The 14,672-nt window shown below is 50.6% G+C and overlaps 2 protein-coding genes across 2 annotated transcripts; both read left to right on the top strand.

Annotated features, from left to right (window-relative positions):
• The first annotated feature begins 1,865 nt into the window (after positions 1-1,865).
• On the top strand, positions 1,866-10,296 carry LOC128719646 (actin-binding Rho-activating protein-like). The gene is made up of 4 exons (XM_053813274.1): positions 1,866-1,919; positions 8,714-8,856; positions 9,827-9,986; positions 10,072-10,296. Exons 1-4 carry the CDS (start codon positions 1,866-1,868, stop codon positions 10,294-10,296), a joined length of 582 nt encoding a protein of 193 aa, XP_053669249.1.
• A 2,138-nt stretch (positions 10,297-12,434) lies between these two features.
• On the top strand, positions 12,435-14,603 carry LOC128707490 (pre-mRNA 3'-end-processing factor FIP1). The gene is made up of 2 exons (XM_053802444.1): positions 12,435-14,389; positions 14,474-14,603. The coding sequence occupies exons 1-2, from the start codon at positions 12,435-12,437 to the stop codon at positions 14,601-14,603; spliced, it is 2,085 nt and encodes a 694-aa protein (XP_053658419.1).
• Positions 14,604-14,672: the final 69 nt, after the last annotated feature.

Consider the following 14,672-nt stretch of genomic DNA (forward strand, 5'->3'; position numbering starts at 1 on the left):
GGGCAGGTGTGGAGGTGCCGAGCAGTAAATCCGCATGGAAAACACACTTACACACCTGGTACATTCCGACAAATTGTGCGGCACAGCATTCGATTGGCTTTTGGCTTCGATGGCAATCGCAGACACAGTGCAGATGATTGGAGCGAATGGAGCGAAACACTTGGTAGCGAGTAGGTCAGCGAAGTTCGGCGGCGATTCGGTGCTACCAATTACGGGAAGTAGATGCCAACTCCGGCAACAGCACAACACTGCAACGGAAGCCGTGCACGGCGGAGAGAATGGAAGATGCGAATAATGGTGCACCTTCGTAAAAGGAAATTCCTCCCCCCACACACCCCCACACCCCCCCCCCCCCCCCCCCCCCTCGGTCTATAGATTTATTGACCGTTAATGAGCAAATTGTGGCTGGGTGTGTTTATTAGCAGCGATCCTCAATAAGTTCATAACCCACTTCATCCAAACGGGCCCCCCAATATTATTGATCATTATGTCATAGACCGGGGCCCGATCGTTGGCAACATTTGGGGGCTTTTGGGAACCCCCATTTCCTTCAATATCTGGTACACATCGTAAAAGGGCTTACAGCAGGTGATGGGGTCTTAAAGTGCTTCGGTGGTGGTCATTCTTGCAACACTCCGTAACCTCTAAATGCCTCTTCTCTTTAGGTTTTGAATCACCATGGTTGACTCATCTTCAAAGAAGGCACCGTCGGTGATGACACCTTCACCACCCTCCATTAACCGCTTGGGGGCTGGAGAAAGAGTTATACTACATATAAAAAAAGAAGCCACACCATAAACTATGAAACAGGCCGTTCCGTAATGGGTTGCATTACATCGGACCATTGCAAAAACACCCGCCGGTGATCTTCATTCGCGGCTAAAGTATTTCTATTTTCTACCCTGCCCATTTTTTGCCAACTCTGGAGAGTTTCAACGATGTGTTCGGAGGGGTTAAACCCACCCACCGGTCGATTACTAGCCAGCGCACCACGTGGCTCGAGGCGTGACGGTGATGACCCGAATTAGTTTGCTTTAACGTTCGCGCCGCGTGTGGCAAATTTTGGGATAGCACACCCGCAGGAGTGGAGTATCAGTTACATAAGATTAGCACCGATTCGACACCGGGCCCAGATAAATGAGTTCACGCAAGCGGCTTCGTTCCAACCTGACCGGGGCCACAAGATTGACGTAGCTCCACCATCCATGAGGAATGTTTGTCAGTCCGGTACGATGTCTCGTACCTTCATGACAGTGAACACCAAGCGAAGATTGGCAGGATGTGAGTTCTATTTTCATTCAGTCCTAACCCCCCCCCCCCCCCCACCCCTCTCCCCCCACACGGAACCGTTAACCATTGCTTTGCCTTTCCGTAGTGCAAATTATTTACAATGTCACCGCGCTCTGGGCAAATAAATATAGACACATAAGGCAATACGCGCCGAGGTGCTCTGGATGACCTTCGGGACCGGAGCCGTACAAACCTGGCCGGGCCGGGTGTGTTGGGTTGAGCGCATATGGTGTGACAGCCGATAGAATCCAGCCGTGTTCTGCTGTAACAGCGGAGAGCCGTATGAACCTTGACGGGATCCGCCGTACCAGGATGTAACCTTCCCACTGCGGTCTACCGTTACGATCGTGATGCGCGATCATTGATCTCACCCATTTCGCAGCATGATCGGATACCGATGATACCCCGCCTGCAGACACGATCAGGTCCGATCGAACGAGATGGATTGATCTGCCCACTGCACGGTATGCAAAACGATGCCATCTCAGTTATAACCATCGCGGTACCTCAACCAGACACGGTCAATTAACAGCCTACCCCATTGCGCTTCTAATCTCAGCCATCTCATCACAGGAATGTCTACCACAAGAAGACGCAGCTCCGTCACTATACGTCTGTCCGAAACACCAGTAAGTGCTACTCAGTGGAGCAGATGATCCTTCGCATAAACGCCCGCTTAATGTGCGTGAGCGCGAGAAAAGAAAAGAACTTGTTGGGCGGCAAAGAAAGCGAAATGTTACCGCCACAATCAACCCCGTGTCTGCAGCTATCAGCTGTAGCGCATACTGGTTTGAACGCGCCAAAGCATCGGATTAAAACGTTCACTTCGCCGAATCGTTCAGCAGAACTTGGACGGCACAGGGCGCTCGAAGCGAGATGCGGGACACATTGGAATGTGCCAGAAATAAAACTCTAATTCGCCTCCTGTTGCCTCGAACCGCTCGTGATCAACGTGTGGCATGAGTTTTCACGTTTTTCGCGTCGGTTGCTAGGGCGACGGTTCGAAGCTTGTTGCGATTCGTGCCGAATTTCCGCATCATTTCACAATCGTCGCTCGGCGACATTTGATATCGTACGGAATGGGGGGGCTGTGTGTGTGTGTGTGCGGGAAAAGTGTAAGGGGGGAGAGATCATACGTAGATAGACGACGTCGACAGGTGGCTGTTTGGCGTCATCGAAACTTTCCCGATAACTCCCGTTTGCGTCTTTCGGCGGTGTTGTGCACGTGCCCCATAGCATGTGTGTGTGTGTGTGTGTACGGGTGATCGATTTCCGCTCAACGTCAGCAGAAACAGGAACGAGGTTTTCGGGTGGAGTTTGCTCACAATGCCGATACGCACGCCTAAGGACGGGTCAGATTGATTTATGCACATCATTCGTGTGTCGTTTGTGGCAACGCTTCCAACCCGCAGTCGTACGCCGGGAACGTATCGGCCGCTGGTTTGCCGATACCGTGTTTGGCATACGGCATCACGGCATTCCATTGAGGTTATGAGTAAGTCCGAAACCGATTGCTATTTATACACCACTAACCAGGCAGGACAGGGCTAAATACACACAAACCCCCCCCTCCATCAACGCTCATTGCAAGCATCGACGAAGGCATGCGCGCGTGTGCAGTTCTGGCCGTCTTGTCGCGACGCGACGGAGTGTGCGGACCACCAGAGCAAGGGCTTCGAACTTGTACTTGAACTTTTCCCGTATTGCGATCGGTCGGAGCGTGCGATTCCTCGGTGCGGGCCCTTGTTGTGCCGTCCACCCTCTGCAGTGTGCCGGTGTGTGTGGACAGATTTATCTTGTACCTTAATTAGGGAGCCGGACGCGCGAGTTTGCAATGCTAAGTTCACGGAGGACTGGCCGTCCGGTACGTGTGTCCTCGTGGCGGGGACAACAAGAATGCCACCTTCTTGCTCGCTGGATGAGAAATGATTGAATTTTCCTGTTTTTCTCAAATGTTTCACGGGGAGGGAGGGGGGGATTGCGTTGCATAAGAACAACGTACCGTGTTCATGTCGAGAACTCAGAATGGACGACCGGATTGGCAATGAAAACTAGCCCGAAAACGGACCGATGCTTCGTACCGTGTTATTTATAACCACGGGTTTTTAGTTGTTGTTTGAGCCGACAGAGGCGACTTTTTTTTCCCACATGGCAAATGTTTGCTGAAACGATGCGAAAGCATAATTAATTTTGTTGTACGGGAAAATCATCATCAGCGGGTCGGAATGCGTCAAGGACAGGTTGGAGTCAACACTGAGCGCAAACACTGTGTGGTTGGTTGGTTTACACTGTTTTCTACCCGTGTTTTCCCTTCATTAGGGGTTTGGATTGAACGATCAAACCGCCTAATCAAAGCCAACCCACAGCAGCCGCGGTATTGCATAATGGGCCCGAAGGCATCGCGCGTGTACTAAAAGGAGCCTTCGTTCATCGATCTTGCGCTCAAATCGGCCCGAGCCCGAGCGCGCACATCGGTTTGATTGACGGAAGCAACGGCTGATAGCATAATGCATTCCATTTCCGCATTATGTGGCCACCGTACGCCGACCGGTGCGTGGTGCTTGAACGATTTGGTCGTTCGGTGCTTTGGTTGATCTTGTTTCCCCCCGTACCGGTCGAGCACAACAGGACAGCGCGCACATTGAAGATCACGCATTGAAGCGCACCGCGAGTGTTGGCACTCTCTCTCTGTAGCAAAAAAAAAACACCAAAAAGCAAGATAAAATATGTATAATCAACATCTCGTACGTAACGTAATTGTACAGGGGTTGACTATTTTGTGTGTGTGTCTGTTTTTTTTTATCGACCCAAGCCATCGGGCCAGTACTCTTGTTTTTCATGAACTGAAGGTACACCGCGACCGCCGATTGCTGCTGCTGCTGCAACAACGTAGGCTGCTTTCTTCTGCATCGGTGGATTATCAATATTAATGTTCCATTTATCATTAACCAAACAAACCAAACCGCCCCTCCAAAAAAACAAAGGCATCACAAGCATGGTCGAAAACATTGCGTGAAAGCGAGCGGAACCATTTTCTATTTTTTGGATATTTAATTCTTTTTTGTTTCGGAATTGTTGCCCTGTCGGTTGACGGTTTATGAAACAGACACAAACTCTTGAGACACCAATTAGGTTGGTACGTTTTGAGCGACCCGCAAAAAGGCCATCAACACTTCCGGCTGTGCTGTGATGTTGTCTTGCTTTATTTTATTCAATTAAAACTAGCAAAAACTTAGGGGTACGTGTGCGACTACTTTGGCGTGAGTGTTGGCGCTTTCTTTGAGCTGTCCGTTTGGTTTTATGCAAAAATTGGAGAAAGTTTTGCATGCAATTAGGACTTTACGCAGAGCTTTATGTGCTGCAGCATGAATTTTCTGTTTCCCTTTTTTCCTCAGCACACCTTCAAGGTACGAAGACTTGAAGTGTCTTTCAAGAATTCAAGAACATTGGCTTAACCTCAAAGTTGCTAACCATCGTATAAATGGAGTTTAAAAAAACAACAAATTTATTAGTTTCCTTTGTGCACCTCACCCATCGGAGTTCAGTGCTAAACCCCCCACCCGGCTCACGTTAAGTAGGAAAATCCTGCGCTAGAATTCCACCTGAACGTGCAGCACAGTCACGCGATCGACTCCGTACCTTATCTTTGTTGCCGGAACGCTAGCAAAAAACCATTTCAGCCGAAGTAGTGTTCAATTATGGACGGCACCGACTGCACCGAGCTTTCCGTTTGGGAGTTTTGTTTGTGTGGCGGTGTGGTTGCGTCTCGCTTTTGGTGGCGTCGAACAGACCGGTAGATCTGCATCTGTTGTGTACTACTTCCACTAGCACTATCTAACGTCTAATGCGATAATTTATCACTCTCGACCAAGATGATGGTTCCAAAATTTCTCCAAAACCAAGCGGAAAGAGCGAAGAAAAATGACTGGCACCAACAAAGAAAAAAAATGAAAAGCGAAAGGCAAAATTTGCAAACAGTCAGTTGATTAGATTAATTAAAGAGACAGCGGGAAAGGAAGCCCAACTGGCCCAAAAGGTATCAGCACGCGGCGCCGCGCAGAGATTAGTACTGGGACGGTGAGCGGATATCACGAGTGGCTTACGGGCCTTTCCCCAATGCGGCCACAAATCTTTTCACACGACCCTTTCCCTCTCCCCGGGGAGCGTTCACGTCTTGTGAAAGTGGGCAAATTGTACACCCATGTGTATGTGTGTGGTATCGATCCGTCAGATGAACAGTACTTTTCATTTACTTCCCTGCTTCATGTGCTAATCGAATCATTAAGCTTCAATGAGCCACTTCATGTACTGCGGTGGAAGGAATACTACTCAAGGAATTCTCCTTTTTTGTTCGTTCGCTCGCTACCTTCGTATGAAAGTCTAAATGACCCACAATCGAAAGTGATGAGAAGCATCAAGTCCCGTTGGATTCCAACGTGAAGATCTCCGCGGGCATGTACTGGATTAATGTACGGCTCAATATGATGACCGAGGTTTGCTTTGAAGAGCACAGAAAAAACACTCTGCAACTCTGCCACAACACACTTATCCATGGGTCAGTCTTCGATGTTCCATGTGGGAAATAGGTAGCCATGCCTACACATTACCATTAATGAGATATAATTTAATTCTCGCCGTACTTCAAACAGTTCTATCTGCAAACTGTTACCTTTCCTTGTGGAAAAACCTATGTTTTCCCATCGGTTTTGCTTTTCCCCGTTATCCGGGGTGCCCTTTTTTCGTAGCTCGAGCGAGAAAGGCCGTCGACGAAAATGAAATCGAAAGTTTAACCGCTTAAAGCGCTAACAATCTTAAGAGCGCTCCGTGGTTGGGAGGAAGGTGTGAGCAATGCGATCGACGCTAAGTGATGATTTCATATTTTATTTTCCATTTTTTCTCCGGCTCAATCGGTGGAGCGGTCCGGTGAGGCGAAACCCTACCGAACGGAGAATAAAGCAGCGTGAAGCGAACCTTTGGAGGTCCCGTCCCCCGTTAGCGTTTGGGGAACGTCATTTCCCTCATTAACACGCCAGCGTCTGGGAAAATGTGCGCGCTATTCAAGCGCTATGCCACTATCGGGCCCGACACACACATGTTTACCCCCCATGGGTGGGTGATCTTTTGGTTGAGAGTGAAACGCAGCCTCCGCACACGCCAGCTAGTACGGATCACTTTCGATGTGTTATGCTTTGTCCTCGCAACGGTTCGCTGAGGGCGGAGTGGATGATCACTCAGCTGTCACTGGGGCGGGAAGGTGTCGTCATAGAAGTAGATAGTACAACGTCTGTGAGAAAGCCCGATGATGAAAGATCGTTCGCTGGCTGTGGGTTTTCGCGTGGGAGCCATACCAAGCATTATTGCTCCCGAAGTAGCGATCCACTTAATGGCATAATAGATGGGTTTTAGTGCATCGCTTCGTAGCTCCAGACAGCTTTCACTGGGAGCACTGGGAGACAGTCGTCAGTCAGATGACATCTGATACCATCTTGGTTTTTATTATGTAAACCATTCCATTGCAATCACGAACTGCAACACAGTTCGCTCAGCTTTGTGGAGGTTCTTCAAATTTACACGCGTACCTTGGAGAAAATAAAAGGTTCGTCCTTTTCGGTTCTTCGCTTCCTGCCCAACAACCTGCAACCCTCATTTCGGTGATGTTGTGGCGCGTGATCTGTGCGCTCCATGGCGCGGGTCAAGCGAAACGAGCCGGCACGCAGACTTTGCGCTCAGCAATGCCTCATTTCCGGCCGTGGCGGTGGCACATCATAGCCCATCCGTTCGACTGACCCCGAAAGAGGCTACCAATCAATAAAAGCAACAGCCGCGCTAGCTCGATCAGTTTGTAACGTTCGATCGTTCGAGCGGTAAAGTTCTAGGCAAAACGGTTCTCTTCTTCCTTGGCCGCTCGAAGCAGCAGCAAAACACTTCCACACTTCGATCATACGTAGTGCGTGCGAACGTAGAGTTGCGCGGCAACACACCGCACCAGTGTCTGTTGAGCGTGTTTCACGGGGTCCCCATTGGGAAGATCTAGGAGTTGAGGGATCTTACCTAGAGAGCGGACAACGTGTGCATTCCAGAATGGGTGGAATTGTTTCGCGCGTGTTTCGCAGTGCGCCCGAGCACTCAAACTGTCAGACGTGTCAGCGTAGCTGCTGCATCTGTCTCGATGCCGGACTGGAGCTGACACAGCGCCGTCTGTTGAGGTTGGAAGAACGAGAGCTACGGCGCAGTCGGGCTGGAAGTCGTGCCAGCAGACGGTTCGTGAGTGACGCGGAAGAGGAGGAAGAGGAGCTACTCGAGGAGGAAGAGCCACCGAGGACACGTCCTGCCTCGCGCCGCTCTCAACGCAGACCGGCCGCGCAACGGCCCCGACGCCCGGCCCAGTCGGAACCCGAGGAAGAGCCGGAGGAGCCGGAAGAGGAGGAGGAAGAGCCTCAGCCGCGCCAAAGACCGCGTGCACGGGCGACGGTTCGTCGGCAGGCACCGGCACGACGCCCCAGACGGGCACGGCCACAGCAACAGCAAGAGGAGGAAGAAGAGCCGGAAGAGGAACCCGAACCGGAACCGGCTCGACGTCCTGCCCGGGCATCGCAGCGTGGACAGCAGCAACGTCAACGAACGCAGGCGCGTCGTCAGCGACAGCCAGAACCAGCAGAGCCCGAGGAGGAAGACAACGCAGAAGAGGAGGAAGAGGAACAGCCCCGTGCTGGGCGCAGACCGCGGACAAATCGTGCTCAGGCACCGGCCCCAAGACGCCAAGCTGCACGCCGCCGTAACAACCCACCAGAGGAGGAGGAAGAACCCCAGGAGGAGGAAGATCCCGCCGAGGAAGAGGAAGCCCCTCGACGTCGTGCACCGCGCGGTCAGCGAACCCGAACTCAGCAGCGTCGTGCGCAACGTCGGCAGCAAGAGGATGCAAGTACCGCAACGGAGGACCTCGAGGAGGACGAAGAAACGGGCCGGGAGGCGCGACTGAGACGACTTGAGCGTCGCCTCCTGCTGGAGGAGGATCATCTCCGGGAGCGGATTCTACGCGAAGAGGGACTGCGCCGTCAGCGATCGGGTCGCCGACGCCAGCAGCAGCACCATCACCAAATGTCACTTGATCGCCGTCAGCAGCGTGAACCCGAGCCGGAAGTGGTGCGTGGTCCGAACGTGCGACGTCTGGTCGCGTGCTACGAGCTGAAACGTAGCGATATAAGCGAAACGGACGCACAATCGTTGCAGAACCTGTTCACACACGTTGACGACCATCCGATGCGCCATTGCGGTGCCCGTTCGCCTGACCGATGCTGTACTAACGATCGTTCCTTGTAAACGCTTCGCAAGCTATTAAGCACGCACATCGGAATACTTCCACACCCCTAGTGCCACTCACTAATTCAAACGTTTCTTTCTTTCGCTCTACTTTTTCGCACAGGACTCTCCACTCTCGTCGAAGGTGGCCCTGTTCAACCAGACTGCCCAGAGCCATCGGGAATCGCAACTCTCCAATCCGTTCTCCGATGCGCAGGCAACGCGCGGCATGGCAAGGCTACAAATCAGCAAGGAGGAGTACGGCAAGTAAGTGCACCAACCCACCCGGCAAGGACGTGCAATGGAGAAGCTTCACCGTGGAGCCTCGATCACCTCGACATTGTTAAGCCGCAGCCGCATAGCAAAACATGCACGCACCCGTCCCTATACTGGCTGGCTTTCTGTTCTGACCTGCTCAGCTGATCGCGCATACGCTAATCAAATATGCTAACCTTACGCCCAATGTTTGGAGTTCCGTGCAGCCTAGCCCCCAGGCCTAGCGAAAGTTGTGCACAGTTCGGTTCATTGATTAGTGCACTCTAGTAGTTTTAGTACTTCCTGTGCCCAAACCCTCACCGGTGCTTTGGATCTTCGCTTTTGATCGCCACTTGCGCGGCATGCTGATGTGATGTAACCGTGATAGCATAAGGCGTCATAACCGTAGCCAATTATACACTATTCTTCCTCTGTGCTCTGTCACTCGCCGTGTATGCAATTGACATGGCTTCATGCGTTCGGACACGATTTCAAGCAACCCCCTTCGTCGTGGGCAAGGAGCGCCAATAACACACAAAACATGCATTCAGTCTATGTTATGCGCATTGCTTGGCATGCTTGGCTGATTCGGCACGGCCCATCTAGCCGAGGAAGGAGAAGTTGCATCGCAATGAACACGGATGCATGATCTAATGATAAAGTGCACCCACACACAGTCGCATTTCTTTGACTCACACGAGAACTGCTAAACTAGTCACTAGAAGCTGCCTGGTTGTTAGTTTCATGTTTCCCGACGTTCAGGCGAGGCGCTTCAATTTCTTCCGTATTATCGCTCTCCGTTTCTTCACCAACTAAGAAATGCGCATACTTCCATCTGATCTAACACGACTAATAAACACGTATTTAACATCCGTAGTATGTAAGTCTGTACTAAAACTAGAATGTGTTCGATGAAATTCTTGGGTGGCTCATAATTAAATCCGAATCTGTTTCCCTCTCGCTTCTTCCGCACTTTCCGTAGACCTAAAGCGGGCAGTCTTACCGAATACCGGGGTAAGAAGGCCAACATCCAGGTGTACCAGGAAATGCTCGAACTCTGCCAGGTGATCGACACTGACGGCAAACCGGTGTCCAAGAAGAATCCCGATATCAAAATGATCTACTTCGGCGAACTGTTCAATGTACGTATGCGTGTGGCAGAGCAAGATTTCGGGATGAAACCCGCTTGAAACGATCACTTCAACATCCTTTCGTTGTTCTCCACAGATATACACACACATCAACGATAAGCTGGTGGGACTGCTGTTGCGCGCCCGTAAACATGACCTCATCCAGTTCGAGGGTGAGTGCCTGTTCCAGCGCCGCGATGACCACGTACCAGTCTACCTAACGAAACCGGTCGCACAGATCCGGGACATTCTCGTCGGCAAGCAGACGGAAATTCGCCGTAGTTTAAGTCCCAACCCACAGCCTACCAATATGTTACCTTAGGGGTTTAGCAGTAACGTGTAAGGACAATCGAAGCCTAGCGCTCGGACTCTAACCAAGATGTCGCTTCTTGCTGTGGATGGGCTTCGTCTCCGGAGCATGCTTTCCTCGGCACTGAATGAATGAGGCGGTGTATGAGCAGGCGGTGTGTGTATGTAGACGTTCCGACGTGAAAATGTCCAAGTGTGAGTGCCGTAGTGGTAATATAGTTGGCCGGGAAACTGCCGTGCAAGCGACTCGCAATCGGGATCTCCCCATTTGCTTTGCCACTCGTTGATCTGTATATTTTGGTAGCCGCGCGGAAGCGCAAGACGGATGTAGCCGTATATAGGGTATGGTAGTCGGTTCCGATTGACTGTTAGTTCCACTCGTCGTTGTAGATGTAAAGTGCCTTGTTCTCGTGACAATACGTAGAGGACGCGTTGAATATGTTGCCCAAAACCGTTTGAGATTCTTTTCTGTTCTGTTGGACCGTTCTGTTTTGTTACTTTTTGTGCGCGCTTTTCGTGTCGGACGCATACGTTCGATGAATTCCAGGGATGTATACCAAATACGACGAAACGGTTATCTAGCAACTGATAGCGCAAAGGCGTGAGGAGTTGCGTAACAATCGTAGGAACCAGATTAGACATAGTAGCCTTAAGAGGAATATTATCTATAGTACCAGCACCAAATTCGATTCGATCCTTAGTTTCCTAGTTTCCTTAGCGTTCTTTACTTTACACTCAAGATTCGTTTTTCTGCATCTCTTTCGCTAGCAGGCGAAAAACCCTTCCTCTTTTCCGTATCCCGTCCGTAAGATGTGACTTGTGTACTATTTTTTCGGTGTCGTAAAGTTTTGTCCAATTTTATGTTTCGATTAGCTTTGGATCCGCTTGTCAGTAGTGACAGTATTAAGATAGTTTTAAGGTTCCTTCAACCCCCGGAAACGCAATCCGCTCCAACCATCCAACCATAGGTGGAGTAGTAGTAGAAGCGCAATAGATCTTGTAATATTAGTCCTCTCGTACTCTGATGGAATGGTATGTTGATAGAAACATTTGCAAGAAAATAATAAAGAAAACGGAAACTCGATCATTGTGCAGTGGAAGTGTTTTTGTTTCGTGGGAAATTGAAAGAAAACGGTGAAAAACACTTCAATCCTCTTGTTGTGTAAGCTTCCGCAGTGCTGAACGCTTTTGAGTTTGAAGATTCCCCAGGAAGCAGCAGTGGTGGAAAGTGATGAAGATGTACGCACGATTCTCATGCTGAATCGCTAGATAGTGTGCATAAGTATGAATTAGCCTAAGCTGAAGCAAATGCAACGAAGACATGCGATCGATTGTGTACATTGTGAATATAATCGGCGAAACAAATGCGCACTCGTAGAGATAAATCATTAGTTAGGCATGCATTATGGAAGCATTAGTGTGTTGTTTGTAGTGGTCCCATGAAGATGATGAACACTACACGAAATTGCATGCTTTCCGGAAAAAAGATAGATTGATCGCATTTGTGACATTTAATTTCATGTAAGAGCCATCATAAACATGGATATTTTAAATGTTTTGAATGAATGGCATCATGGGCTGATGCAGATTTTCATAATGATACTTACCTTTTATAAGGAGCCGGGCCCTGCTGCAGGAATCCTTCGACTTGCTCGCGGTAGAGCACCAACCATTACCAATTTATTATTCTGGACTTAACAGCAGACACATCACTTCAATCATTCCAATTTGCGTCTACTTCACGCCTACTGCTAATTCTCTATCCATATGCACTGCCTTAGAATGGCCAGTATCGTTCTAATGATGTGACCAAACTTTCAATTACCACCGATGAATCTTTTTGCGGAGCGAGGCTGTAGCAAAATCTTTAAAGAATAGCGATTTATTCACAATTTCACGTTCACGTTCACGTTCACGTTAACTATTCCCGCGCCTTTTGCGATAATGCTCGGGGAAATGGATTTTGCTTTTAGTACAACAATGTCCGCACCGAACGCCCGCTGTGATGCCGAAAGTGACAGTTGTCAAAGCGTACATGTCAAACACAATTTCACCAGGAAAAACATCATTTGCAACGCCGCGAAAAAGTGTGTGTTCTGAATATTGGTTTCAATTGTTTACTAAAGGAAAATCACTACCTCGCCGTGCGCCATGGCGGATGAAGGGAACGAAGACAGTTGGTTGTACGGCAATTCGGGTCAGGATGGAGCGGCGAGCGATGCGGCCGCGACCACCGACGCTGATACAACGGCAGGCGGCAAGGACAACGCGCTATGGGATGAGCAGGAAGAATCACAAACCACAACCAGGGATGCCGGTGATACGGAGAATCAACGACGCGGTTCGAACGATCTCAGTAGTGCAGCGGATGGCGAGAATGGTCTTTCCGCCCAGGAACAGCAGTGCGATGACAATGCGATGGATTCGAGCGATCTGCACCAGCGAGATGGGGATGTTCATGCCCCGGAAGAGAGCATGGATGATTCGCACTTGATGGACGACGATAGAACGGAAAGCGAACTGCGGGAGGAAGAAAGATTGTCCGTCAAGCGTAAACCGACGGAGTCGGCCGATCCAGACAAGGGTGAAGGGGACGGCGAAGTTGACGAAGAAGAGAAGTTGGATGAAACGAACAAAACGGATTCGGTCGATGGGAAGGATAATGTGAATGATAGTGGCAAGGATAAGGGAGAATTAAGCGACATGGAGAGCGATATCGATAGCGATGAAGACGACGATATAAATGTCGTAATCGGAGACATCAAATCGGGCCCCAGCTACAACATCATTAAGCAGCGCGGACCCATCATGTCAAACCAGACAGCATCAAATGCGGCCGGTGTGACAGACAAAACGAAACAGCCGGCCGGGAAGTTTAGCATGGAAGAGTTTGAAAGTGTTGGCACGATCAATGGTGTCCCGGCACACGAATTTAGCATCGACTCGTTGGATGAGAAACCCTGGCGCAAACCGGGTGCCGATATTACGGACTATTTCAACTACGGATTCAACGAGGAAACGTGGCGATCGTATTGCGAGCGACAGAAGCGTATGAGGCAGCACGAGAGCGGGGTCGGAATGGCGGGACTGACGATAAACAACCCACAGGCCGCGCCTCCGATGGGCATGATGCGTGATATGAGAAGGTCGGGTGGCCCAATGGGTGGCGGACCGATGGGAGGACCAAGAAAGATGAACGGACCGATCGAGGTGATCGGCGGTGGTCCCGGCGGTCCGATGGGTGGAGGACCGATGGGAGGAAGAGGAGGCGATGGTGGCGGAGGACGCAGAGATGATGGTATGGCAATGTCGAGCCAGCCGAAGGAGAACGTCATTCAGGTGATGACGGCGGACCGCAGGGAGTACAGCCGAACGGTAGTTGGGAACAAGTATGATCCATCGATGGGTGGTGGTCCACCAGGGTTCGGCGGTGGACCGCCAGATTTTTATCACCCCGAACCGGACTATGCCGATTATTACGATCCGATGCAGGAATCCCAGTGGGGTAATGACAATGGCAATTGGCAACCGTCCGGTATCAAAACGCTTACACCGTGCCCTCCGATGATGCACCCGGGTATGGGTGGAATGGGCCAACAACAACACATGGACATGATGGGAGGTGGAGGAGGAGGTGAGCGGATGGTGATGCCTCCACCACAGCAGATGCAGCAAGGTATGGTGCCGGGACCGGGAATGGGTCAAGGTGGTGGAAGGTTACATCCGCCCGGAATGGTTGCAGGAGGACCGCGTGGCGACATGCGTAATCCCAACGATCGCAAACGAGGAGACCCACGCGAACGGGACCGTGATCGTGAACCGCCGCGGAGAGATCGTGAGCGTGATCGAGATCGTGGTCGCGATCGGGAACGCGAACATGACCGGGACCGGGAACGTGATCGTGATCGGAAAGAGCGAGAAAGAGGCGACCATCGATCGGAACGGGATGCAAACCACATTGCGCCGAAGGAAGAACTGGCAGTTGATCCCATTTTGGGTGTTGGAGTGGTTGTCGCGCCAGTAGCGTTAGCAACCGGATCCACATCTTCGGCATCGCGCGACGACAAGGACAAACGTTCCACGAAGCCGGACCGTCACAAGGATCGGTAAGTTGTAAGCTTTTTGTGAAAAGTTTTCCCATATATTTATTGATAAATGCTTGTTTACTTTCTATGATCATAACATTTTAGCCACCGAGAACGATCCCGCAGTCGCGAAAGATCCAAATCGAGACGTTCCGATAGGAGTCGAGAGCGAGAACAGCGACACAACCGCGAAAAGAAAAAGTCTCACCGGAAGGATAAAGAAGAGGGAGAATGAAAGAGAAGCGTAGCATTAACGTTCGTGCAGAGGTTATGAAGGAGAAATAATTAGCATTTAGATTATAAC

The sequence above is a fragment of the Anopheles marshallii genome, chromosome 2, assembly GCF_943734725.1.
Source record: "Anopheles marshallii chromosome 2, idAnoMarsDA_429_01, whole genome shotgun sequence".
Taxonomy (NCBI): Eukaryota; Metazoa; Arthropoda; class Insecta; order Diptera; family Culicidae; genus Anopheles; species Anopheles marshallii.